Raw genomic sequence first — 27,197 nt, forward strand, 5'->3', positions numbered from 1 at the left:
AATCACAAAATGGTAGACCATACTCTAATCATATTCAACACTTGGTGCATTCACCAAGGTTTGAACCCGGTGCAGCGTATTAAGAGGCGTATGATTTTACCAATTGAGCCAGGCTTCAGCTGTAATCATTTAATTGTTTCAACGAAACAAATAAGGAATGTGCAAGTGAGTGTATTTTATTTCAAAATTTAATCCAAACTATTTATTTAGATCTGATGGGTAATTTATATTCTCTTATTTCTCATATAAAGACAGTTTGCTATACTCACTTTATAAAGAGTAGGCAAGGAATTGTACATAAAATGAAGTTTTGGCATGTAAAAATAAATATATGAACCAAGAAGAAATGGAATATTTAACCTTAACTTCTATTTAAAAATAGCATCTACTCAATTAGAGTTATCACTTATCAATACCAAATTACAACGGGTGTAATGTTAATTGAATATAGCCATTATTCCATTCCGACATACCACTAGCACTTATCCACAACGGAATGAGATATGAACTACATTTACATTGAGATCAAATGATGGATGGATGGTACATTGCCCGGAGTACAATTACAACTATATTAAAGAAATATTTCTATGAAATTCTTATAAATCTAAATTGAGTTCATCAAAACTTTTAAGGTCATCAAGATATAACAATGGTTGATGGGCAAATGAGCCAACACCAACGTGTGAATTCAAATTTGCTTAAGGTTTCTCAAGTGGCTTTTCCCTTCTGCAGTCGTTGTAGCTTCTGCCACTTGAGGTAGATCTGGTATGACAATCCAGTGAATACCATACAAACACAATCCCATTGTTTTGTTGAAAGCAAATTTCCACTCAATAGAGAAGATACCACAATGCTAACGAATTTACGAGTGGTAGTAATGGTGGTGTTGGCCAAAGAGCCAAATCAGCTTATTGTAAAAAGATGAAGTTTTGGCCAACAACACCACAACAGCAGAAGAGAAGAATATCCCATGCTGCCTCTGGATGCTATTTGTAAAAGCGAACAGCTTCAAATCCACTTCCACTAGGCCAGCCAAACATGTAAATCGTATTATATATGGTTCCCCATAAATTCATTCCCAACATAATATTCCAAGCATTTGTTTTAGGGTACCTAAGTAACAAAAACCAGTAATCGCATTAAATTAATAACACTTGCTATAGTCTTAAATATGAATCACCTCTCATTCTAAAATCTAAACATTGCTGAAAAGTCAACATTCAAACACCCGAAAAATAGAACTAAAAATTTTTACATTTAGTCTCATTATGATCATCATAATTTTACTTATACACATCATTATCTTGGAAGAATGGGGAAAAGTCAAAGTCAGTGAATCAAGAAAGGGGAAAAAATTTATGTCAAGAAAGTACAAGAATCCAAAAGTTTTGCAGTTTAGAAGCAATCAGACAGATCGAGGGACAAAGTTTGCTTATTTTACCTTGCTTTTAAGGAATCCTGAGTTGCATTTGTAAATCCATAAAATGTAAGGTTCGGGAAACATAGTCCATATCCAAGGGGAGCATTTGGATGTGCTAAGTTGCTCATAGTCTTTGAGCTAGTCTGCCAATAAGCATAAGCAAAGATGAGAAATTCGAAAGCTAAGCTGCATTCTCAATCCACATGAATTTTTTATAGGCAACATGGGAAAGTGTATCCCTATAGTAATATTTTCTGTATTATTCTGATAAGTTCCTAACCTTTAAAAGTGCAAATGTTGATACCCCTCCAGCAACAAGGAATGTACAGACGTATTCTGGAAAAGTGTATCTTATACCATACACTATAGTACCCATCAACATAAATGTATCATGGTAAAATGAGTACTTGTTATGAAATATAAAATAACTATTAAAGAAATGAGTACTTTTTATGGTAAAATGAGTACTTGTTATGGTAAAATGAGTACTTGTTATGAGTACTTGTTATGGCAGAACGCTTTTATATAAAAAATGACCATAGGCTTTAGGCTTCTCCATTTTTACATACTTAGAGGTGGTAAGCAGTAAGGAAACAATGTTTTTTTTTTCAAACTTCACCAAATAGATATCTTTAATCTCCTATAAGTATATGAAAGGATGTGAAACACAAATAGAAATGACTAAACACAATTGCATTACTACTCATAAATGCAAGGTTACTATGCGATTGGTAATAACATGGTGTTCCACCTAATGTGATTCTATTTGAACCCAAATAGACATAAAAAGGCTATACCACTTTGAATTGATTTGAATTATCCTAAATAAATTCAGTTTTTCTGGAGCATGAAATAGTGATAGTGATATACATATACTGACCTGGAATCATTTTTGAGGATTTTGCCAGTACCTGCAAGCAGACAACAAAGCAAATACACCACTACCATTAAAAACCAGTATACTGAAGACATAGAAATATATCACATCCGTGCAATGGAGGTAGGTCCAAAGTATCTAAAAAGGCCTCTTTCCAAAAAAAAAAAACAGTTTGAAGAGCTTATACAATGAAGAAAAGTAACATGCCTGAGCCGGGTAACTAATATACTTGAGTGCTTCAATTCCCATCGCTGGACCAATAGTGTTGGTAATTCCACAACTCCAGTAAGACCACCAAGGTGCACCATCACTACTCCCACTTGACCATATCTTAATCACTGTATTATTATTATTTTGCAATATCAAATTAATGTAAGGAACCACACTAAAACGCGCATAAACACAAAGCAGAATAAACAAAATTTCTTTCGTTCCACACTGTAACTTGCAGAAATGAAAAAACCAAACAAAGAAGTAAAACAGGGGCTCACTTATGTAAGACCATATCAAACAAACCACATTCTGCGCCAAGTTCAAAAATGCAAGGTGCTCAAACCTCTCGCCATTTGGACCGAACCGCTTTGTGGATCTGACTCATTTTAAAAGAGAAAAACGAATTCAGAAATGAAAATTTAAAAATTCGTAACAGAAATGATTGAATCAGTGTGTCTTACAGAGTTTCCTGAAGAACGCCTTGGTAGATGTAGGCAGACCAGATGCCGGCGACACAGAAGGCCAAAACCAGGACGCGACGGAGACCGGATCCGTGAGCCTCCATGAATGAAACGACGGCGTTTTGAGGTTTATGTACTTTAATTATGATGATGAATGAATGCCACGATATGTGTGTGCTTCGGGAGAAAGACGGGAATATAGGAGGGTGGGATCGGTGCGCGCCAACTTACGTCGAAATTCCACGTGGACGTTTCTTATTGGTTTCATATACACCGTGGCTCTGCTCATTCGCTGATGCTATAAAGTGGTGACATGTTTCTTCTACAAATCTTCACTTTCATAGAGCTGGACCTTTATAAAATTTTAGATTATTAATATTTTTCTTTTTAAATTTTGCTATTTAATTTTTTACACTAAAATATTAATCTTTTAATATTTTTATGAAAAATAATAATATCATTAATTCTTGATAATATCATTATTGTATTATATATTTGTATAAATTTATAAAAAATAAATAATATTATTAGAATAAGAGTATTATTATTTATTTATTTATATATTATTATTTATCGTATAATTAATACAATTGTATTTTTTAAAAAATAATTTAATTAATTAAATCTTTTGAAATTAATTTAGAGATAATGTAATATTTTAGAAACAAATTTAACTGTTAACTTTTATTTTTGTGCTAACCAAGAGGTGCATTAAAATTAATTACTTTAGGTGTATATCAAAATTAATTATTAAAATAAAATATATATGTAATATAAAATACATTACAACTGATTTTAGCGTGTAAATAATATCTTTAATTAAAAATATGCTTTTAACTTAATGGTATGTGTTAAGAGTTTGTTTAGGTAAGCTTTTAAAAAAATATTTTTTTGAATTTTTTTTAATTTTATAGAAAAATAAAAATAATTTTATGTTTAGTTATCTTATGCAAAAAAAAATTTATTTATTAATTATGATTAAATATAATAATCTAAAAGTATTTTTTTGTTTATTTATTAGGTAAAAATATTTTTTTAATAAAAATAAATTATAACTTCTCAAAAAAATTATTTTTTAGTATTTTTATTTTTATTATTATAAATTTATTAAATATATTAAAAATAAAAAAAAATTATTAAAAAATTTTTTACCAACTTATTAGTGCTCAAACAAATACTAAATATGTGTTTGGATTAGAGTTTGCAAACGAGAATTTGTATAAAATTGATTTTATAAACTTTGATTTTGATAAAAAGTGAGTTCGTGTTAAACGTGATTTATGTTTAGTAATTTTGTATCAAAACGGATTATAACAAAATGAATATTGTTTGGATTACATCATTCAAAATTACGTTTAGACAAAAAATACTAAAAAAAAAGACATAAATTTATATCATTCAAAACTATATTATTTTAACACTATCTGACTATAATTTCTTTTAAAAATAATTTAAGTGTTAAAATTTAGTACTCTTTTTGTATTTAATTATTTCTAATGAAATTTATATTATAAAAATTAACAATAATAAATAAAATATATAATAAAAAATATACAAAGTCAAATAAAAAAATAAAGTTCTATAAAAAAATACGTATTAATAAAAATGATTAAAAAAATTATATGAACAATGAATACTAAAAAATCTATTAAAAAAAAACAATAATATACCTAAGTGAACATTAAAAACATTCTAAATAAAAATATTCATACTATTAGCAAGAAAAAACTAAAAATTAATAAAAATTAAAACTTTAACAAAGAGTACTAATAATAATATTAAAAAAATATTTGTTTATAAAGCATAGTTATAGCTATAAAAAAATATATTTAAGAACTCTTATGATTATTTTTTTAGTATCTTTTATTGTAAATGAGATTAAATGACAAAATTAGTAGAATATCAATTAATTTTTTAATTGATCAAGTGAACGCAAAAGCTAAATGCAAAAGTTACAATTGGTTGCTTCTGATAAACGGGAGTTCAAATCCAGAATTATGTTCGCGTTTAAAGAAAAAAAGTTAACCAAACAAAAATTATAACGTTAAAAAAAAATTGAACATATTTTTTGTGCTTCCAACATGTTTACCAAACATTAATACAGCCTAAATCTTCATAACTGAAATCTATTCCCATGATAGCACTTTCATTATTTTCTGGCACACACACCTAAACCACCACCTCTCCCTCTTTTCCTCACCCTTCTCATCTTCCCTCTTTTACCGTGAACACCCCCTAATCCTACCACCACCACCACGACCGTCATTTATCACCATTCACAATAATGACTCTTAATCCAATTGTATGAGTATAAGCCATCAACTCTCTTCAGTTCCAATAATATCCGGACATATCAAATGGACTCTTGTTTTTGTTTTTCTAAACACCATTAGATTCCCATCATTGTTGATTTGAAGGTAAAAGGAGGAGCAACATCTCGATCATTGTATTTAAAGACTCAATTGAGAGTTGGAATAAGACACTGGCTAAAAGTCAACAAGAAAAAAAATGATACACAAGTTGCAACATACCAAGATCCCTGGCGCTTTCCATCTCAGAGTTAGATTCACCAAATCCATAATTGAGTTAATTCGGTATCATATGGAGTAATTGACATCATTTTATACATATATATATAACAGGGTATAAAGAAAGAGAAAACTAACATGAAATTACTTTAGACAAGCCAATAGTCTCGGGGTAGAAATAAAATTAAACTAGATAGTAGATAGGGTCATTAGGGTGCTTTATGTGTAGAATATCGGTGCTCCTCTCATTGGCTGATACTTTAATGTGGTAACATATTTCTGCTACAAATCTTTGCTTCTCTACGCTTTGCAGAAAGAGGGAATGGATCCTCTCAATTTTTTTTACAATTGAGGGAGTAAAGTGTGATCTCCTACCATTGATTTTATAAGTGGGACCAATAATAAATATGGGAGAGAACAATGAAGGGTTAAAGATCACACTTTATACTCTTAATTTTTTTAACAGTTGAGAGGATCCATTCCCGCAGAAAGAGGCAAAAATATGAAGCTTTAGCTAAAGAGAACACATTTCATCACACATTAATTCAAATAATAAGAAAATTGTTTTCCAACATGATTATACACAGATGCAACATCAGAATCTGCTATTTCTATCAAGACAATGAGGTAAAGTACACGTTATGAATCCCATGCACAAATTCTAGAATGGATGGAAGATCTTGAAGATAAATTACATTTACAAGATGGAACTTGGATAAATTTTAATCACAAAATGGTAGACCATACTTTAATCCTAATCATATTCAACACTTGGTGCATTCACCAAGGTTTGAACTCGGTGCAGCGTATTAAGAGGCGTATGATTTTACCAATTGAGCTAGGCTTCAGCTGCAATCATTTAATTGTTTCAACGAAACAAATAAGGAATGTGCAAGTGAGTGGATTTTATTTCAAAATTTAATCCAAACTATTTATTTAGATCTGATGGCTAATTTATATTCTCTTATTTCTCATATAAAGATAGTTTGCTATACTCACTTTATAAAGAGTAGGCAAGGAATTGTACATAAAATGAAGTTTTGGCATGTAAAAATAAATATATGAACCAAGAAGAAATGGAATATTCAACCTTAACTTCTATTTAAAAATAGCATCTACTCAATTAGAGTTATCACTTATCAATACCAAATTACAACGGGTGTAATGTTAATTGAATATAGCCATTATTCCATTCCGACATACCACTACCACTTATCCACAACGGAATGAGATATGAACTACATTTACATTGAGGTCAAATGATGGATGGATGGTACATTGCCCGGAGTACAATTACAACTATATTAAAGAAACATTTCTATGAAATTCTTATAAATCTAAATTGAGTTCATCAAAACTTTTAAGGTCATCAAGATATAACAATTGTTGATGGGAAATGAGCCAACACCAACGTGTGAATTCAAATTTGCTTAAGGTTTCTCAAGTGACTTTTCTCTTCTGCAGTCGTTGTAGCTTCTGCCACTTGAGGTAGATCTGGTATGACAATCCAGTGAATACCATACAAACACAACTCCATTATTTTGTTGAAAGCGGATTTCCACTCAATAGAGAAGATACCACAATGCTAACGAATTTGCGAGTGGTAGTAATGGTGGTGTTGGACAAAGAGCCAAATCAGCTTATTGTAAAAAAGATGAAGTTTTGGCCAACAGCACCACAATAGCAGAAGAGAAGAATATCCCATGCTGCCTCTGGATGCTATTTGCAAAAGCGAACAGCTTCAATTCCACTTCCACTGGGCCAGCCAAACATGTAAATCATATTGTATATGGTTCCCCATAAATTCATTCCTAACATAATATTCCAAGCACTTGTTTTAGGGTACCTGAGTAACAAAAACCAGTAATTGCATTAAATTAATAACACTTGCTATAGTCTTAAATATGAATCACCTCTCATTCTAAAATCTAAACATTGCTGAAAAGTCAACATTTAAACACCCGAAAAATAGAACTAAAAATTTTTACATTTAGTGTCATTATGTTCATCATAATTTTACTTATACACATCATTATCTTAGAAGAATGGGGAAAAGTCAAAGTCAGTGAATCAAGAAGGGGGAAAAAATTTATGTCAAGGAAGTACAAGAATCCAAAAGTTTTGCAGTTTACAAGCAATCAGACAGATCGAGGGACAAGGTTTGCTTATTTTACCTTACTTTTAAGGAATCCTGAGTTGTATTTGAAAATCCATCAAATGTAAGGTTCAGGAAACATAGTCCATATCCAAGGGGAGCATTTGGATGTGCTAAGTTGCTCATAGTCTTTGAGATAGTCTGCCAATAAGCATAAGCAAAGATGAGAAATTCGAAAGCTAAGCTGCATTCTCAATCCACATGATTTTTTTATAGCCAACATGGGAAAGTGTATCCCTATAGTAATATTTTCTGTATTATTCTGATAAGTTCCTAACCTTTAAAAGTGCAAATGTTGATACCCCTCCAGCAACAAGGAATGTACAGACCACGTATTCTGGAAAAGTGTATCTTATACCATACACTATAGTACCCATCAACATAACTGTATCATGATAAAATGAGTACTTGTTATGAAATATAAAATAACTACTAAAAAAATGAGTACTTGTTATGGTAAAATGAGTACTTGTTATGAGTACTTGTTATGGCAGAACGCTTTTATATAAAAAATGACCATAGGCTTTAGGCTTCTCTATTTTTACATACTTAGAGGTGGTAAGCAGTAAGGAAACAATGTTTTTTTTTTCAAACTTCACCAAATAGATATCTTTAATCTCCTATAAGTATATGAAAGGATGTGAAACACAAATATAAATGATTAAAAACAATTGCATTACTACTTGTTCTTGCTTGCGAAATGGAGATATTAACCGAGCTTATATGCTTTGAGGCTGATCGTCCGATCCTTGAATTCTGAGCTTTTCTTTCTGGTGTGACGTGAATAGTACGAACAATTGAAGGGGGAGTGTACCTGCAAAGGCACTCCAAAGCTTAAGTTAGTATATTGCGTTATCTCTTACTTGCCGAAGAAAATACTTTACCTGGCTTTTATATGGTCGACTGCTCGGCTATTACATTTCTAGTATTTAAAGTCGGTTACAAAAAGGTAGGTAACGTCCCTTGATTACGTTACCGTTTTATCGTCGGTTATGACGGATCATTTATCTGACCGAGTTATGGCTCATGAATGGAGGAGCTATAACGGACCATGCCGAGTTATAGCTCGTTTATGACGACCATATCATAGTCCCCAAGCTTGGCCTGTGGAGAGTTTTTAATGAAGCAGGTTGAGCTTCTTTAAGGAGTTATAACTCGGTTGGATAGGGTATTGAGTGAGCCCCCAGTTCAACTTACTTCATTAAAAAATGGGTATTGTTTGATATGACGTGGGGGGGGGGGTTGTGGCGTTGTTTTGGGGAGGAGAGAGAGAGTTTAATGGGAGCATTAAAGGCTTGTTGCCTTTCCAATGTAGTTTGTGGTTTTAGATTTGAATGGGAAACAGTTTTAGTATTCGAACCGTTTAGGTTACTGCTAGAAGTTAACTCTAGTTTCTTTTGGTGCTTGGGTTTTTCAATTTTGGTAACGGAATGAGCAAAAGAGGTATGTGCATGTTATCTGTTTACTTCTGAATTATTTTCTCTTTCTCTTTTCTCTTCTTATGTTCTTCTTCCATTCTGCTGTTCTTGTTGTTGTGTTCTAATGGGGTTGGAGAAAGATAAAAAAGGTGAGATTGATTGGTCCTATGACTGGGTTGGTGAGGATGTGAAATCTCGAGTCTCTCTGTTTCGTGATGAATCTGCGGTGAAGGAGGTGAACTTAGCAAGAGTCATTAGGGCTGGTTCTGGGGTTCAAATTGAGTTGCTTTCATGTAGTAGCGATGATAGGGTGTATCATCGAGGGCAAGGTTTTGAGTTCTTCTACATGCACAGTTGTGTGCTTGAGGAGTTGAGGGTGAAATTGCCATTTACAGAGTTTGAGTGCCAAGTTCTGAAACAGTTGAACTGTGCTACGTCCCAGCTTCATCTTAATGGCTGGGCGTTTCTGCGTTCCTTTGAGGTTTTGATGGAATATCTGGAGGAGACACCAACGGTTTTGTTTTTTTCTTTATTTCAAGCAAAGGGGGTGTGGAAGGGGGGTTGGGTAAATTTCAATAGCACCCCTGGGTTCGCTATTTTTAGGTTGTATAAATCCTCTTTCAAGGATTTTAAAGAAATGTATCTTAAGGTTAGGAGTGTAGAAAACGAATTTCCTTTTTATGCTGATGAAAATCTGGGCGAGAAGTTTCTTTGTGGTGGTGTTCGAAACCGCAAAATATACTCGGTCCTGAAGTCATTTCGCCGAGGAATGTGTGTTTGATTGAGTTTTTGGTTGAGGGTATTGATCGTAAGGATCTGATATCTATGTATGAGTTACTCAAATGTGAAGATGATAAGGAGGCAGTGATAAATTACCTGGGTGAGTTTGGGATATTTGTTGTTTTTGTATTGACTTTATATGGGTTTTTGATGTGTTCTTTTGTTTATGTTGCAGGTGGGAAGTGCCCTGGGGTCTCGGCTGCTTCTTTGAGGTCACGCTTTAAAAGTAAGAATTTAGAAAAGGAGGTTTCATCGTCGAACCGTGAGAAAGTGGCAACGCCTGGGGAGGTAGTTCAGCCTCGTCAAGGGCGTAGGAAAGTAATTGCGAGGAAGAGGAAGTTGGGGGTGGTGGATTTGTTTGATGAGTCTAGTGGGAAGGAGGAAAGAGTGTCTCTGGATGAGATTCGGGCTTTTGTTGGGAATCAGAAGAAGCTTCATGAGATGTCTGAGCTTAGTGAGGGGGTTTCTGTGTGGGGAAAAGAGTATCCTTACATGGCTATTGTAGATGAACATTGTCAATCTGAGGCTGATGTTTCTCTTGCAAAAGAGGTTGGTGAAGTAGCTATTGGGCAATATATGCAGGTAAGGTCTTCCCTTTGGTTTAGGCTTTTTCCTTGTTATTTGGGCTTTATGTATTTTTTCTTTCCTTGTCGTTGTTATGTTTTGTAGGTTGTTGGTTTGAGGTTGGCCAGCTTGGGGCGGAGCCAGGAGCTGAGGCATAAGAAAGTGGTAGAGGAGAAGGATGAACTTCTGGTGATGAAAGAAGAATTAAGTAAGAGCAAGAGTGTTGTTTCTGAGCTGCAGAGTAAGTTGGCTGAAAGTGAAAAGTCGCTAAGGGAGACTAAGGATAGTTATGCTAAGGACGTTGAGGATTTGAAGAAAAAGGAAGCTGATTTGGTGAGTATGGAAGCTCGGCTGATTGATGTTACTGCTCGGCTGAAGGAGATGGAGAAGAAGAAAAGTGATGAAATTTTGGATTTGTTTGTAGAGGGTTTTGAAAGGGCGGCCTTACAGGCGAAGTTTATTACTCCAGGTGTCGATTTTTCTGAGTTTGATCTTGGTAAGATCGTTCGAGATGGGAAGATGGTTGAGGATGATGGTGTTGCCGAAGATGGGGCAGAGAATATTTAGTATTTTGAATGGAGTTTTATTTTGGTAAAATGTTTTTATGTTTTGATGGATAATGTAATTGATGATACATTATTGACAGTAACTGTTTGACCTTATCTATATTCGTTTTTGATTTGTGCTGAGTGGTTTGATCAGCGTTTTGTATGATTGATAGGAATTCAGTTAAGAGCATTCCATGTAGTGTTTGCCGAATATGCTTGAATGAAGATGTATGTCATTTTGAGGTTTGACCATGGATGAAATCGTGTCAAGCATTATTGATTGTAAAATCAAACGTGATAATGTGACACAGTTTGTATAAAATGAGATAGATTCATTACATATAATAGAATTGGTAGTCCTTTGGTTATAAAGGCTCAGGTAGGCTAGCCTCGTTAAAACCTCTCCAAGCAAAACCCATTGGGAAAAAACTTGATAGTAGGAAAAAGAGTACAAGCCTGTCCCTGATGTTTAACTGTAAAATTTTTTTAATGAAGAAATGTTCCAGGTGTTAGGTAGTATTGTACTATTCATGGATGCTAACCTATATGCTCCGTTGCCAAGGACTTCTATAACTCAGTAGGGGCCATCCCAGTTTGCCGCGAGCTTTCCATGGGATGGAGGTCGGCGTGTTGTTTCTATAACATCTCAAATTTTTTGAAAATTAAGTAATTAGTTATTTATAAGTTATCATATTATATTGAGATTTTATTTTAAGAAATCTATTTTTAACAAAAATAATTAAATAAAATTTTATGATTATTGAAGTTTAATTTAAATATAACTTATTCTATTAGTTTGAACTATTTATTAAAAACTATTTTGATAGGCAAAAATTAAGTTAATCTTTTTTTATTATTATTATTATTATTATTATTATTATTATTATTATTATTATTATTATTATTATTATTTACTTCTTTCTTTTGGCCGAAGCCATTAAGAAAACATGAGTAAAGAAAAGCCAAATGCGGCTCATTTACAAGTATATATATATATATATATATATAACTAATATCATTAAGAGACTAAGAAAGAAATGAACGTGGCTTGCATGCTATTATACTTATATATACTCATGACACCTAATAATACTTTCACACTACAAACTATCATTCATTAGCATCATTTTCTTTTATCACTTTTATTCATTATAGCCGAACTCTTTAGAGAGAAAAAGAGAAATAAAGGTCGTGGCTTATATGTATACATATATTTATGCAACCATGACACATGTTACATTCATTTAATAACCAATGACACCTAATAAACCTTACTACCACAAATCCTTTTTAATCACTATCATCCCTAATCATACTTTCTTTTCCTTCATGCATCACTGAACCAACCTTGAAAGAAAAAGAGAGAGTAAGCCGTGAGTGAGAGGAATCAGAAATCATGGAACCTTACCCCTTTTGAGTTTGATTTCTTATGATTTGTAATTTCGATAAAAACTGTAATCCGATAAAAGTGTTCGTATCCTTCTCCTCTACGTATTGGCATCACTTTTGATCGGTAGAAGTTGACGGTGACGTAGCTCCTTTTCCCTTTGAGTTCAGTTAACTGGAGTTCTAGGAAGTACAGACGATTTCTGACGCTTTCTCTTTCAGCAGCTCGGTCAGAAAGTTTCTCCGGAATTTCGAGTATTTCGATTACGTACGAAGGTAGGGGATTTATTTTTAAAGATAAACGTTTTTAATTTAGAATGCCTACAAAATTAATTAAATAATTGCAAATATATATATATATATATATATATATATATATATATATATATAATAGCAATGTTATTGAGTATGGATTATTGCTGTGAATGTGACTGTTTTCTGATTATTAAGAATTTCGCTGATTTGAGAATTGTTGAGAAAAAGGCTGGTGAATTGTTGAGGAATAGAGAACCCGTAAGGGTGGTTTAGATCGAATTTTAGAGAAAATGCCGCCGAAATTTTATAAAATCTGAGGTTTTATTTGAAAAGTTATTTTAAAAGATTTGGTTTTGGAAAGTTAAATTATTTAAAATATATTTAGTTAAGATAAGATTTATTCTATTTTAAAGTTTGATTTATTAAGAAAAATATAATGTTTTAAACCCAATCTTTTAAGGAGAGATTTTGTTTTAAGTAAAGATTTGAGCTCGGTTTATTAAGAAAAGGAATCTCTGCCACAGGAGAGCAGAGAACAAGGATTTAAAGAATATATTAATTAATGAAATGTCTGCCACAGGAGAGCAGATGTGATATTGTTTGGGCCTTAGTGCCAAATGTAAAGTGGGGACGCCCACACACTGAGAACTGTTTTCCAGATGTACGCTTATTGATTTGGAAAGTCACACTGTATGCGGCCTGGCCGTACGACTTGTAAGCACACTGATGCATCTGGAAAACCATACCTGGGACTTGTGCCTGGGTAATGTCAGGAGCGGGTAGGCAACTGACACATGAGCTCATGGCCTGCGTTAGGGATAGACATGCATCATGTTGTTTGCACATTTGCATTTGATTGCGCTTGCTTGTCTTATTACTTTGTGATTGTACTGTTTGTCTTGTTGCGACTTGCTTGTATATTGAATTGAATCTCTTGCTTGTACTACTTGTTTGTGAGTGTATTAAAGTGATTACGAGTTGACATTTGACTGAGGATTAACTATGTGGCTGAGAGACAGAAAATGTGACTATTTTTTATATTTAAAATTTGATTTGAGTTTAGAGATTTTTTTTAAAAGAGGTAATTTGTTAGCTAAAGTAGAATAAGAGTATTTTCAAAGGGTTCGATAAAAATAAAGTTTTATTGAGTAAAGTTAATTATTTGCATTTTATTCCATTACTTTTACGACATTCCCATTCCCTACTGAGAACGTGTGGTTGTTCTCACCCCAAATCTTCCACTCTTTCAGTGACACAGGTTCGGAGATTCAGTAAGAAGCTGCAGACGATTAGTAGATTTACTTGTGATTCCTGTTGTTTTTATAAAGTTCCCTCGTCCTTGTTGCTTTAGGGTTTTTATTTTATCCAGAGGGATAGGTATTGTATTTGAGTTTTACATTGAATCTAATTGTATAGCATCTATTATTATTAATAATTATGTGATTATTATTACTTGAAGATCTTTTGTTATGTGAATTTAATTACTAAAATCTTTTTCTGAAATTTTCTTAAAAACTGAAACGCGATATCGACGTAAAGGCTCAATAGTAAATTTATAATAAAGGAAATCAGGTCCATAACACCTTACTTTTGATACGACCATGACGTGCTAAAAGTTAGGGTGTTACATTATGGTATCAGAGCAGTTTGTTCCCGTTAGAGCCTTGGGAATGGACTGACTATGCTTTACTGCATACTCTGAGTGTCTGTCATGCAATAGGACTTGTCCTAATGACAAGAATTTGAGTTTTAGATGCATGACTGTCTATTGATTAATGCTGTTAGTCGACCGTTGCATTTCTCATGGTATTAGGTCTGGCCAACTTAATACTGATGATTTGTGTATACGAAAACACTAACGGATTATCATAGACAAAATAGAAATAACAGGTTATGCCATTCACGGGGTTTGGGAAGTTAGAAGTTACGTTTTAAGGATTCGTTTCGACGTATATTCTTTACTCATGCTATGTGACTTGGTGCCACCTCTTCCTTCGTTATTTTCATTGGAATCCTTGTCTTGAAATTTCCTAAAATGTGATTTGATTATTTCCCGACCAAACCTTATTATTGTCCCTATGTACCTCCGTTTGTCCGTAAATCCAATTGCCTACCTGTCCTTTTTCAAATATTATCTTTGACTTTTTTCTGTACTTCTCTTCGAGGACCTTATTTTTTTTTTCAGTTGGAATTTAAACATGTTTCAATATAACAATTTTCGACGGCGAAAATTTTTGTAAGGTAGGTAGGATATAACATCTCAAATTTTTTGAAAATTAAGTAATTAGTTATTTATAAGTTATCATATTATATTGAGATTTTATTTTAAGAAATCTATTTTTAACAAAAATAATTAAATAAAATTTTATGATTATTGAAGTTTAATTTAAATATAACTTATTCTATTAGTTTGAACTATTTATTAAAAACTATTTTAATAGGCAAAAATTAAGTTAATCTTTTATTATTATTATTATTATTATTATTATTATTATTATTATTATTTACTTCTTTCTTTTGGCCGAAGCCATTAAGAAAACATGAGTAAAGAAAAGCCAAATGCGGCTCATTTACAAGTATATATATATAACTAATATCATTAAGAGACTAAGAAAGAAATGAACGTGGCTTGCATGCTATTATACTTATATATACTTATGACACCTAATAATACTTTCACACTGCAAACTATCATTCATTAGCATCATTTTCTTTTATCACTTTTATTCATTATAGCCGAACTCTTTAGAAAGAAAAAGAGAAATAAAGGTCGTGGCTTATATGTATACATATATCTATGCAACCATGACACATGTTATATTCATTTAATAACCAATGACACCTAATAAACCTTACTACCACAAATCCTTTTTAATCACTATCATCCCTAATCATACTTTATTTTCCTTCATGCATCACCGAACCAACCTTGAAAGAAAAAGAGAGAGTAAGCCGTGAGTGAGAGGAATCAGAAACTATGGAACCTTACCCCTTTTGAGTTCGATTTCTTATGATTTGTAATTCTGATAAAAACTGTAATCCGATAAAAGTGTTCGTATCCTTCTCCTCTACGTATTGGCATCGCTTTTGATCGGTAGAAGTTGACGGTGACGTAGCTCCTTTTCCCTTTGAGTTCAGTTAACTGGAGTTCTAAGAAGCACAGACGATTTCTGACGCTTTCTCTTTCAGCAGCTCGGTCAGAAAGTTTCTTCGGAATTTCGAGTATTTCGATTACGTACGAAGGTAGGGGATTTATTTTTAAAGATAAACGTTTTTAATTTAGAATGCCTACAAAATTAATTGAATAATTGCAAATATATCTATATATATATATATATATATATATATATATTAATAATAGCAATGTTATTGAGTATGGATTATTGCTGTGAATGTGACTGTTTTCTGATTATTAAGAATTTCGCTGATTTGAGAATTGTTGAGAAAAAGGCTGGTGAATTATTGAGGAATAGGGAACCCGTAAGGGTGGTTTAGATCGAATTTTAGAGAAAATGCCGCCGAAATTTTATAAAATCTGAGGTTTTATTTGAAAAGTTATTTTAAAAGATTTGGTTTTGGAAAGTTAAATTATTTAAAATATATTTAGTTAAGATAAGATTTATTCTATTTTAAAGTTTGATTTATTAAGAAAAATATAATGTTTTAAACCCAATATTTTAAGGAGAGATTTTGTTTTAAGTAAAGATTTGAGCTCGGTTTATTAAGAAAAGGAATCTCTGCCACAGGAGAGCAGAGAACAAGGATTTAAAGAATATATTAATTAATGAAATGTCTGCCACAGGAGAGCAGATGTGATATTGTTTGGGCCTTAGTGCCAAATGTAAAGTGGAGACGCCCACACACTGAGAACTGTTTTCCAGATGTACGCTTATTGATTTGGAAAGTCACACTGTATGCGGCCTGGCCGTACGACTTGAAGTCACACTGTATGCGGCCTGGCCGTACGACTTGTAAGCACACTGATGCATCTGGAAAGCCATACCTGGGACTTGTGCCTGGGTAATGTCGGAAGCGGGTAGGCAACCGACACATGAGCTCATGGCCTGCGTTAGGGATAGACATGCATCATGTTGTTTGCACATTTGCATTTGATTGCGCTTGCTTGTCTTATTACTTTGTGATTGTACTGTTTGTCTTGTTGCGACTTGCTTGTACATTGAATTGAATCTCTTGCTTGTACTACTTGTTTGTGAGTGTATTAAAGTGATTACGAGTTGACATTTGACTGAGGATTAACTATGTGGCTGAGAGACAGAAAATGTGACTAGTTTTTATATTTAAAATTTGATTTGAGTTTAGAGATTTTTTTTTAAAAGAGGTAATTTGTTAGCTAAAGTAGAATAAGAGTATTTTTAAAGGGTTCGATAAAAATAAAGTTTTATTGAGTAAAGTTAATTATTTGCATTTTATTCCATTACTTTTACGGCATTCCCATTCCCTACTGAGAACGTGTGGTTGTTCTCACCCCAAATCTTCCACCCTTTCAGTGACACAGGTTTGGAGATTCAGTAAGAAGCTGCAGACGATTAGTAGATTTACTTGTGATTCCTGTTGTTTTTATAGAGTTCCCTCGTCCTTGTTGCTTTAGGGTTTTTATTTTATCCAGAGGGATAGGTATTGTATTTGAGTTTTACATTGAATATAATTGTATAGTATCTATTATTATTAATAATTATGTGATTATTATTACTTGAAGATCTTTTGTTATGTGAATTTAACTACTAAAATCTTTTTCTGAAATTTTCTTAAAAACTGAAACGTGATATCGACGTAAAGGCTCAATAGTAAATTTATAATAAAGGAAATCAGGTCCATAACGCCTTACTTTTGGTACGATCATGACGTGCTAAAAGTTAGGGTGTTACAGTTTCCGTCTTTCGAAGCACTAAGTCGCCGATTTGGAATGATCAGTTTCTGACCGACTTGTTATGTCGTCGGGCGATTGCTTGCTGAGCCACGCATTGTCGCAGTGTGGATATTTCCCTTATTTCTTCGATGAGATCTAGCTCGGCTCGCCGGGCTTCATCCTGATTGCCGGGTTGAGTTCGGACCGAGCTGTGTGAGACTTCTAAGGGTATCACAGATTCAGAGTCATATACTAGGCGAAATGGAGTCTCTTTTGTTGATGACTGAGGTGTTGTGTTGTAACCCCAAAGGATTTCTTGTATTAGTTCTACCCAAAGTCCTTTGACATCATCTAACTTTTTCTTTAAAGCATGTAGTATGATCTTGTTCGCTGCTTCTGCTAGCCCGTTTGTTTAAGGATGTTCAACGGAGGAGAAATGTTGTTTGACCTTAAGGTTCTGCAAAAAGGATTGGAATTTATGGTCAGCAAACTGGCGACCATTGTCAGTGATGATATGAGGGGAAATGCCAAAACGGCAAATAATATTCTTCCAAGTAAAGGAAATTATTTGTTGTGATGTGATTCTGGCTAAAGGTTGGGCTTCCAACCACTTTGAAAAATAATCAATTGCAACCAATAAAAATTTTACCTGCCCCGGTGCCATTGGGAATGGACCGAGGATGTCAAGCCCCCATTGATAGAAAGGCCAACTTACGTAGGAATAATGTAGTTGTTCGGCAGGGAGATGTATGAGTGGTGCATGTTTCTGACAGTTTTCACAAGTCTGAACTTTAGTCTTGCTGTCATGTTGTAAGGTTGGCCAAAAGAAACCTGCGCGGAGTATTTTTGAGGCTAGGCTCCGAGCTCCTGTATGTGTTCCGCAAAAGCCCTCATGTGCTTCCGACAGGGCTAGTTTGGCTTCCTCTTTGTTGAGAAATTTTAGTAACGGCCGAGTATATCCTCGGCGGTATAAGGTTTCGTTGATCAATGTGAAGAACGAAGCTTGTCTTCGGAATCTTTTTGTGTTGTCTACCTTATTAGGTATTTGACCTGTTTTTAGATATTGTATGTAATCGTCTTGCCATCCCTGTTCCTGTGTGACACTTAGTACATCTGTTAGACTTACACTCGGTGATGTAATAGTGGATTGGTGCAGTGTGGATAAGTCGGATTGTGTGCTGCCGAGTTTAGATAAGATATCGGCTCTTTGGTTTTGATCTCGTGGGATGTGTTGAATTTCAAAATTTGAAAACTTTGAGATCAAATCTTTAACTAATAATAAATATTTAGAAAGGGGAGGATCCCTTACTTGGAAGTGGTCATTTACCTGTTGTACGACCAATAAGGAGTCACAGTATACCTTTAGAGTTGAAATGTGAAGGTCCAAGCGAAGGCGGAGTCCTGCAACGAGGGCCTCATATTCGGATTGATTATTGCTAGCTTTGAATGTTAGGTGCAATGAATGTTCTAGAATAAAGCCATCGTCAGACTAGAGGCGTATTCCGGTGCCACAGCCTTCGGTATTAGATGAGCCGTCGACGTATAAGGTCCATTGTTTTGTATGATCGTCTTCTGATGGAGTAGTTAGTTCTGCAATGAAGTCTGCTAAAAATTGGGACTTAATTGGTCCTCTTGATTGGTACCTTATGTCGAATTCTGACAATTCTATTGACCATTTAATAAGTCGTCTGGCAATTTTTGGTTTATGTAACACCTGGCGTAATGGGTGATCGGTCTTGACATGGACAACATGACTTTGGAAATAAGGTCGGAGTCTTTTTGCTGAGAAAATTAATGCTAAAGCCAGCTTTTCAATTCTCGGGTAATTGAGCTCGGCGTGTTGAAGAGTTTTGCTGACAAAGTATACTGGATGTTGAGTTTTGTTCCTTTCTATAACAAGAGCAGAGCTTATAGCCCAATCAGTCACTGATAAATACAGGAATAGGTCTTCCCCTTGATGGAGTTTTTGCAAGATCGGCGGTTGGGAGAGATTAGTTTTTAAGGTTTGAAAAGCTCTCTCGCAATCGTCGTTCCAGTGAAATTTGTTTTTTTTTTTTATCGTTTGGAAAAAAGGAGTGGATTTTGAAGCTAGGCATGGAACAAATCTAGATAGTGCAGCGAGTCTGCCGGTGAGGCGTTGGACTTCCTTTACGGTTTTTGGGCTTGTCATTTCTAGGACTGCTCGGCATTTGTCTGGATTCGCCTCAATGCCCCTGTTCGTCAGTAAGAAACCTAAAAATTTACCTCCCTGAACTGCGAAAGCGCACTTTTCTGGGTTTAGACGCACGTTGTAGTGGCGAATTTGCTCGAAAATCTCTGATAAGTTGTCGATATGGTTTTTTCCGAGCTGTGTCTTGGTGACCATGTCGTCGACATATACTTCGATGTTTTTGCCGATTTGATTTGCGAAGACTTTGTCCATAAGTCGCTGGTAGGTTGCTCCTGCATTCTTTAGTCCAAAGGGTATGCTTTTGGTGGCCATGCTAAACATTCTAAAAGATCCTTTGCTACCACACAGTCATCAGTGGTGTGGCCATGCTTCTGGTGGAAGGCACAATATTTAGATTTGTCTACGTTCTTAGTGTCTTGGTAGGTGCCGGCCTTTCTTGGTGGCTTGATGAGTTTTGAATTTAGAATTTCTTTGATGATGTCCTCCCGTTTATTGTTAAACTACGTGTAAGAATCAAAGCGAGGTGTTAGTTTAAAACTTTTCTTACTGTTCGGAGGTCTGTCATCATCTCTGTAGTTCGGTTTGTCGGATTTCCGAGCTTGTCTGATCTCCTCAATATCTATTTGGCCCTTGGCTTTCTCCCGGAACTCGGCAAAGGTTTTGGGCTTGGCTACCGCAATTATTTCCTGGAACTTCCCAGGTCTGAGGCCGCTTTTGATTGCATGCAAATGGACTTCGGGATGGAGGTCGGGTATGCTGATGGCGACTTTCGTGAAGCGGGTCATATAATCCTTCAGACTTTCGTTTTGCCCTTGCTTGATTGTATTCAGATAGTCAGAATCATGCAGGTATATTGCTGATCCGGCGAAGTGATCCTCGAAGAGCTTGGCCAGTTGTTGAAATCGCGAGATAGAACCTGCAGGCAAAGCACACAACCAATCAAGTGCAGGACCATCTAAATAATTCGGAAAACAGCGACATAGAACAATATTTGATGCCCCGTTGACGATCATTATTGATCGGAACTTTTTGAGAAACTTCTTTGGGTCTCCGAGCCCATCATAAGGTGTGAGGGTTAGTGGCAAGGTGAATCTCTTTGGCATTTCGAAGTTCATCACTTCTTCTGTGAAGGGTCCCACAAGTTCGTCGGACTCTCCTTTGTCATCGTCGGGTTGAACTTCGTTGGCTCGGATAGTCTCCGAGACGTGTGATGGTTGAGAATGATGTTCATTATCCTCTGGTTGCTGATGATGAGTCTCGTCATGTTCTATCCGAACATGATTCAACTCGGCGATTTGAGCAGCCATTATTTGATTTTCATCGGCCATCCGTTGATTGGCTTGTTGTAACTCAGCTATCATCCGCATAAGTTCAGATAGCGAAGGAGGTGGTACGTCAGCCATGGGCGTAAGCAGGGGTAATGGGACCAAAAGAAAAATTTGATTTCCTCGGCCCACGGTGGGCGCCAATTGTTCTTGCTTGCGAAATGGAGATATTAACCGAGCTTATACGCTTTGAGGCTGATCGTCCGATCCTTGAATTCTGAGCTTTTCTTTATTGTGTGACGTGAATAGTGCGAACAAATGAGGGGGGAGTGTACCTGCAAAGGCACTCCAAATCTTAAGTCAGTATATTGCATTATCTCTTACTTGTCGAAGAAAATACTTTACCTGGCTTTTATATGGTCGACTGCTCGGCTGTTACGTTTCTAGTATTTAAAGTCGGTTACAAAAAGGTAGGTAACGTCCCTTGATTATGTTACCGTTTTATCGTCGGTTATGACGGAGCATTTATCTGACCGAGTTATGGCTCATGAATGGAGGAGCTATAACGGACCATGCCGAGTTATAGCTCGTTTATGACGACCATATCACTACTCATAAATGCAAGGTTACTACGCAATTGGTAATAACATGGTGTTCCACCTAATGTGATTCTATTTGAACCCAAATAGACATAAAAGGCTATACCACTTTGAATTGATTTGAATTATCCTAAATAAATTCAGTTTTTCTAGAGCATGAAATAGTGACAGTGATATACATAAACTGACCTGGAATCATTTTTGAGGATTTTGCCAGTACCTGCAAGCAGACAACAAAGCAAATACACCACCACCATTAAAAACCAGTATATTGAAGACACAGAAATATATCACATCCGTGCAATGGAGGTAGGTCCAAAATCTCTAAAAAGGCCTCTTTCCAAAAAAACAGTTTGAAGAGCTCATACAATGAAGAAAAGTAACATGCCTGAGCCGGGTAACTAATATACTTGAGTGCTTCAATTCCCATCGCTGGACCAATAGTGTTGGTAATTCCACAACTCCAGTAAGACCACCAAGGTGCACCACCAGTACTCCCATTTGACCATATCTTAATCACTGTATTATTATTATTTTGCAATATCAAAATAACATAAGCAACCACACTAAAACGCGCATAAACACAAAGCAGAACAAACAAAATTTCTTTCATTCTATACTGTAACTTGCAGAAATGAAAGAACCAAACAAAGAAGTAAAACAGGGGCTCACTTATGTAAGACCATATCAAACAAACCACATTCTGCGCCAAGTTCAGAAATGCAAGGTGCTCAAACCTCTCGCCATTTGGACCGAACCGCTTTGTGGATCTGACTCATTTTAAAAGAGAAAAACGAATTCAGAAACGAAAATTTAAAAATTTTTAACAGAAATGATCGAATCAGCGTGTCTTACAGAGTTTCCTAAAGAACGCCTTGGTAGATGTAGGCAGACCAGATGCCGGCGACACAGAAGGCCAGAACCAGGATGCGGCGGAGACCGGATCCGTGAGCCTCCATGAATGAAACGACGGCGTTTTGAGGTTTATGTACTTTAATTATGATGATGAATGAATGCCACGATATGTGTGTGCTTCGGGAGAAAGACGGGAATATAGGACGGTGGGATCGGTGCGCGCCAACTTACGTCGAAATTCCACGTGGACGTTTCTTATTGGTTTCATATACACTGTGGCTCTGCTCATTCGCTGATGCTATAAAGTGGTGGCATGTTTCTTCTACAAATCTTCACTTTCATAGAGCTGGATCTTTATAAAATTTTAGATTATTAATATTTTTTCTTTTTAAATTTTGCTATTTAATTTTTTACACTAAAATATTAATCTTTTAATATTTTTATGAAAAATAATAATATCATTAATTCTTGATAATATCATTACTGTATTATATATTTGTATAAATTTATAAAAAATAAATAATATTATTAGAATAAGAGTGTTATTATTTATTTATTTATTTATATATTATTATTTATCTTATAATCAATACAATTGTATTTTTTTAAAAATAATTTAATTAATTAAATCTTTTGAAATTAATTTAGAGATAATGTAATATTTTAGAAACAAATTTAACTGTTAACTTTTATTTTTGTGCTAACCAAGAGGTGCATTAAAATTAATTACTTTAGGTGTATATCAAAATTAATTATTAAAATAAAATATATATGTAATATAAAATACATTAGACTTACAGCTGATTTTAGCGTGTAAATAATATTTTTAATTAAAAATGTGCTTTTAACTTAATGGTATGTGTTAAGAGTTTGTTTAGGTAAGCTTTTAAAAAAATATTTTTTTGAATTTTTTTTAATTTTATAGAAAAATAAAAATAATTTTATGTTTGGTTATCTTATGCAAAAAAAAGTTTATTTATTAATTATGATTAAATATAATAATCTAAAAATATTTTTTTTGTTTATTTATTACGTAAAAATATTTTTTTTTTAAAAAATTTAAAAAAATAAATTATAACTTCTCAAAAAAATTATTTTTTAATATTTTTATTTTTATTATTATAAATTTATTAAATATATTAAAAATAAAAAAATTCATTAAAAATTTTTTTACCAACTTATTCGTGCTCAAACAAATACTAAATATGTGTTTGGATTAGAGTTTGCAAACGAGAATTTGTATAAAATTGATTTTATAAACTTTGATTTTGATAAAAAGTGAGTTCGTGTTAAACGTGATTTATGTTTAGCAATTTTGTATCAAAATGGATTATAACAAAATGAATATTATTTGGATTACATCATTCAAAATTACGTTTAGACAAAAAATACTAAAAAAAAGACATAAATTTATATCATTCAAAACTATATTATTTTAATACTATTTGACTATAATTTCTTTTAAAAATAATTTAAATTTATGTGTTAAAATTTAGTACTCTTTTTGTATTTAATTATTTCTAATGAAATTTATATTATAAAAATTAACAATAATAAATAAAATATATACTAATTTAAAAATATATAATAAAAAATATACAAAGTCAAATAAAAAAATAAAGTTCTATAAAAAAATACGTATTAATAAAAATGATTAAAAAAATTTATATGAACAATGAATACTAAAAAATCTATTAAAAAAATACAATAATATACCTAAGTGAACATTAAAAACATTCTAAATAAAAATATTCATACTATTAGCAAGAAAAAAATAAAAATTAAAACTTTAACAAAGAGTACTAATAATAATATTAAAAAAAATATTTGTTTATAAAGCATAGTTATAGCTATAAAAAAAATATTTAAGAACTCTTATGATTATTTTTTTAGTATTTTTTATTGTAAATGAGATTAAATGACAAAATTAGTAGAATGTCAATTAATTTTTTAATTGATCAAGTGAACGCAAAAGCTAAATGCAAAAGTTACAATTGGTTGCTTCTGATAAACGGGAGTTCAAATCCAGAATTATGTTCGCGTTTAAAGAAAAAAAAGTTAACCAAACAAAATTATAACGTTCAAAAAAAATTAAACATATTTTTTGTGCTTCCAACATGTTTACCAAACATTAATACAGCCTAAATCTTCATAACTGAAATCTATTCCCATGATAGCAACTTCATTATTTTTCTGGCACACACCTAAACCACCACCTCTCTCTCTTTTCCTTACCTTTCTCATCTTCCCTCTTCTTCCAACTTTTTTTTTTAAATTCTGAATCTGATGTTAATTATTTAATTGTATTTTATGGTGATTATTTAATTGTATTTTATAGTGGTGGTATGACATACTGAAATGCGATTTTCCTCCTCATCAAACATGGAAAGAGCTCAAGCGACTTTAAACTAAGAATATGCATATTAAAATATTGAATAGGGTTTAAGTTCAATTTGAATAAATAATTTAATTATTTTTTTTTAAAATAACTTAAACAATAAATTTTTATATTAAAAGTAGTTTATAAATAAATTATTTTATATTTAATTTTTTAATTCTAAAAGTGTTTATTTAAAAAAAAATATAATAAAAAATTTTATTATAAAAAAATTATTTTTTTTATTTTTTTATAAAATATAAATACTTAAATAATTTTTTTTAAAAATTTTAAAAATTACACCAAATATTAATACTATTATTTTTTATAAATTAAAAATTTAAAAAAATAACTTTTAAAATTTCTCAAACAAAACTTTAAAACACCTCAACCCTTGGAATCAGGTCAGTGGGATCCAATAAACTACTCCATGTCTTGCTTGACTGAACCATTAGTATGATTTATGAACCATTGACTCGGCCATGTATATCATCATTGGGGTATTTCATTATGTATTTGTATTCCTTTTCAAGTTACTTTGCTACAATTTTCTTGGTGCACCAGAGCTAGCATAGCTTTTCTGCCTCCGTACATTATTTTATTTTTAAAAGCAATTATTTAAGGTCAACCATACGTATTCCAAAATTATATTGTGATCGCCTGATCGAAGTTGGCTGGTTAAGACTTTGCTTACTTTTTTTTTAATTAAATAAAAAACAATCATTCAACTATGCATATCCCCAATTTCTCAATATTTTTGGTGTTATTTAAATTATTTTTTTAACAATTTTAACTTTAGAATTTAAGGTCAAAGGAATTTAGAGTTTGGTTTGTCTGTAAATTTTTTTTTCTAAAAATTTGATTTTTTAGTATATATATTTTTTTAATAGGAGTTTCATAAATGGATTTGGATCCTCTAAAGTTTGAATTTCACTTTAGAGAGTAAAGTGTGATCTTTTACCATTAATTTTATAGGTGGGACCAATAATAAATATGAAAGAGAAACTATTCAAGGGTAGAGATCACACTTTACTCTCTAAAGTGAAATTCAAACTTTAGAGGATCCAAATCCTTCATAAATAGATTCCTAGTTTGTGTTTATTAAAAAATTTGCTAATAAAAAACAAAACGAACTAAATCCATGAGAATTTTTCAATTTGAATATAATTGATTATTTTGCATTAATAAAAATTGAATTTCAAACAGTATTTTTCAAATGAAAAACGTACATATAATTTTTGAAAAATAATTTTTTTAAAAGTTATAAGTGAAATTCAAATCCGTAATTTTTTAAATGAATATAAAAAAATTATACTATTTAAATTATAATTTATTAGCGACTGCTATCTCTTAGCTATTACTGTTAAAATTTAAAAATATATCCAACGTGGCATATTAAATATCTACTTCACACATCTCTGATAACTCAAAACTTTTATATTGGAATGCACACTTATGAGTCTTAAGCCAAATAGGCATCAGATTGTGAATTTGTGAGTCAAGAATACACAAATTTGAGGAATTAGACTTTGTATTGGAAATTAGAAATAGGATTAAAAGTAAATCAAGTCACTTTATAACTCAGTTTGAGCTCGATTCGTTAATAGCTCGTTAAGTTGAGTTGAGTTTGAGTTTAAAATTGAGCTCATAAATTAAATGAGTCGAGATATTAGCTTATGAGCTGAATTGATTATATATATATATATATATAATAGTTTAAATTAAATGCATATAGGATATATGTATTAATAATAATAATAATAATAATTTTACGTATATTAATGTTCTTAATTATTTAAAATTTTATAATAACTTTTTATATATAATTTTGATAAAAGATATAAATAAAAAATTTATAATTTATAGATAAATAATATATAAAATTAATTTTTTAAAAATATTTTTAATATATATAAGTTATAATTTATTGATATAAAATTATAGATTATGTTCATATTATTTGAACCAGTTCGTGAGTTCGAGCCAACTCATAAGCTTTCGTTTAATCGAATTTAAACTTATAAAATAGGCTTGATTGTTAATGAGTCGAACCATGAGCCAAGCTTAATTTTTGTGAGTCGAGCTTAAACTTGGTCTAACTCAACTCAACTCGACTCACTTTCGTCTCTAATTAAAAGTTATACATTTTGGAGGTGTTTGATTGACGTGAAAAAAAGAGAAAGGAAATCGAAAAAAAAAATTGAAAAAAAAATTATTTTTTTATTTGATTGAATAAGAAAAAGAATGAATAGTATAAAAGAATTAGAATTTACTAAATTTTTTCTTTTGATATTAGATGGAAAAAAATGTACGTGATATTAATATTGTTTTTTATAATATTATATATTATTTTTTATATTTTTTATTCATCTAAACATATCTAAAAAAAATAAAACTTTACTCAATTTTTTTTTCTGTTTTCTTTTTCTCTATTTCTTTTCTTTTTCTATTTCAGC

At 32.5% G+C, this 27,197-nt stretch overlaps 1 protein-coding gene and 2 pseudogenes across 2 annotated transcripts; 1 reads left to right on the forward strand and 2 right to left on the reverse strand.

The window, feature by feature from the left end:
• Positions 1 to 711: 711 nt before the first annotated feature.
• Positions 712 to 3,093, reverse strand: LOC107628265 (UDP-galactose/UDP-glucose transporter 3-like; annotated as a pseudogene). The gene is made up of 7 exons (XR_015905294.1): positions 2,975 to 3,093; positions 2,792 to 2,889; positions 2,508 to 2,638; positions 2,304 to 2,334; positions 1,704 to 1,807; positions 1,445 to 1,566; positions 712 to 1,116 (listed from the first exon to the last, which is right to left on the reverse strand). The product of XR_015905294.1 is annotated as a UDP-galactose/UDP-glucose transporter 3-like (transcript).
• Positions 3,094 to 6,942: 3,849 nt separating this feature from the next.
• LOC107627074 (UDP-galactose/UDP-glucose transporter 3-like) lies at positions 6,943 to 22,485 on the reverse strand (annotated as a pseudogene).
• On the forward strand, positions 10,612 to 10,986 carry LOC148573423 (uncharacterized). Its single transcript, XM_088504633.1, has one exon. It carries the CDS (start codon positions 10,612 to 10,614, stop codon positions 10,984 to 10,986), a length of 375 nt encoding a protein of 124 aa, XP_088360759.1.
• Positions 22,486 to 27,197: the final 4,712 nt, after the last annotated feature.

The sequence above is a fragment of the Arachis ipaensis genome, chromosome B2 (genome assembly GCF_059453495.1).
Source record: "Arachis ipaensis isolate K30076 ecotype BB chromosome B2, ASM5945349v1, whole genome shotgun sequence".
NCBI lineage: Eukaryota > Viridiplantae > Streptophyta > Magnoliopsida > Fabales > Fabaceae > Arachis > Arachis ipaensis.

Coding starts and splice junctions, on each gene's coding strand:
- LOC148573423 (XM_088504633.1), top strand. CDS start 10,612: ATGAAAGAAGAATTAAGTAAGAGCAAGAGTGTTGTTTCTGAGCTGCAG.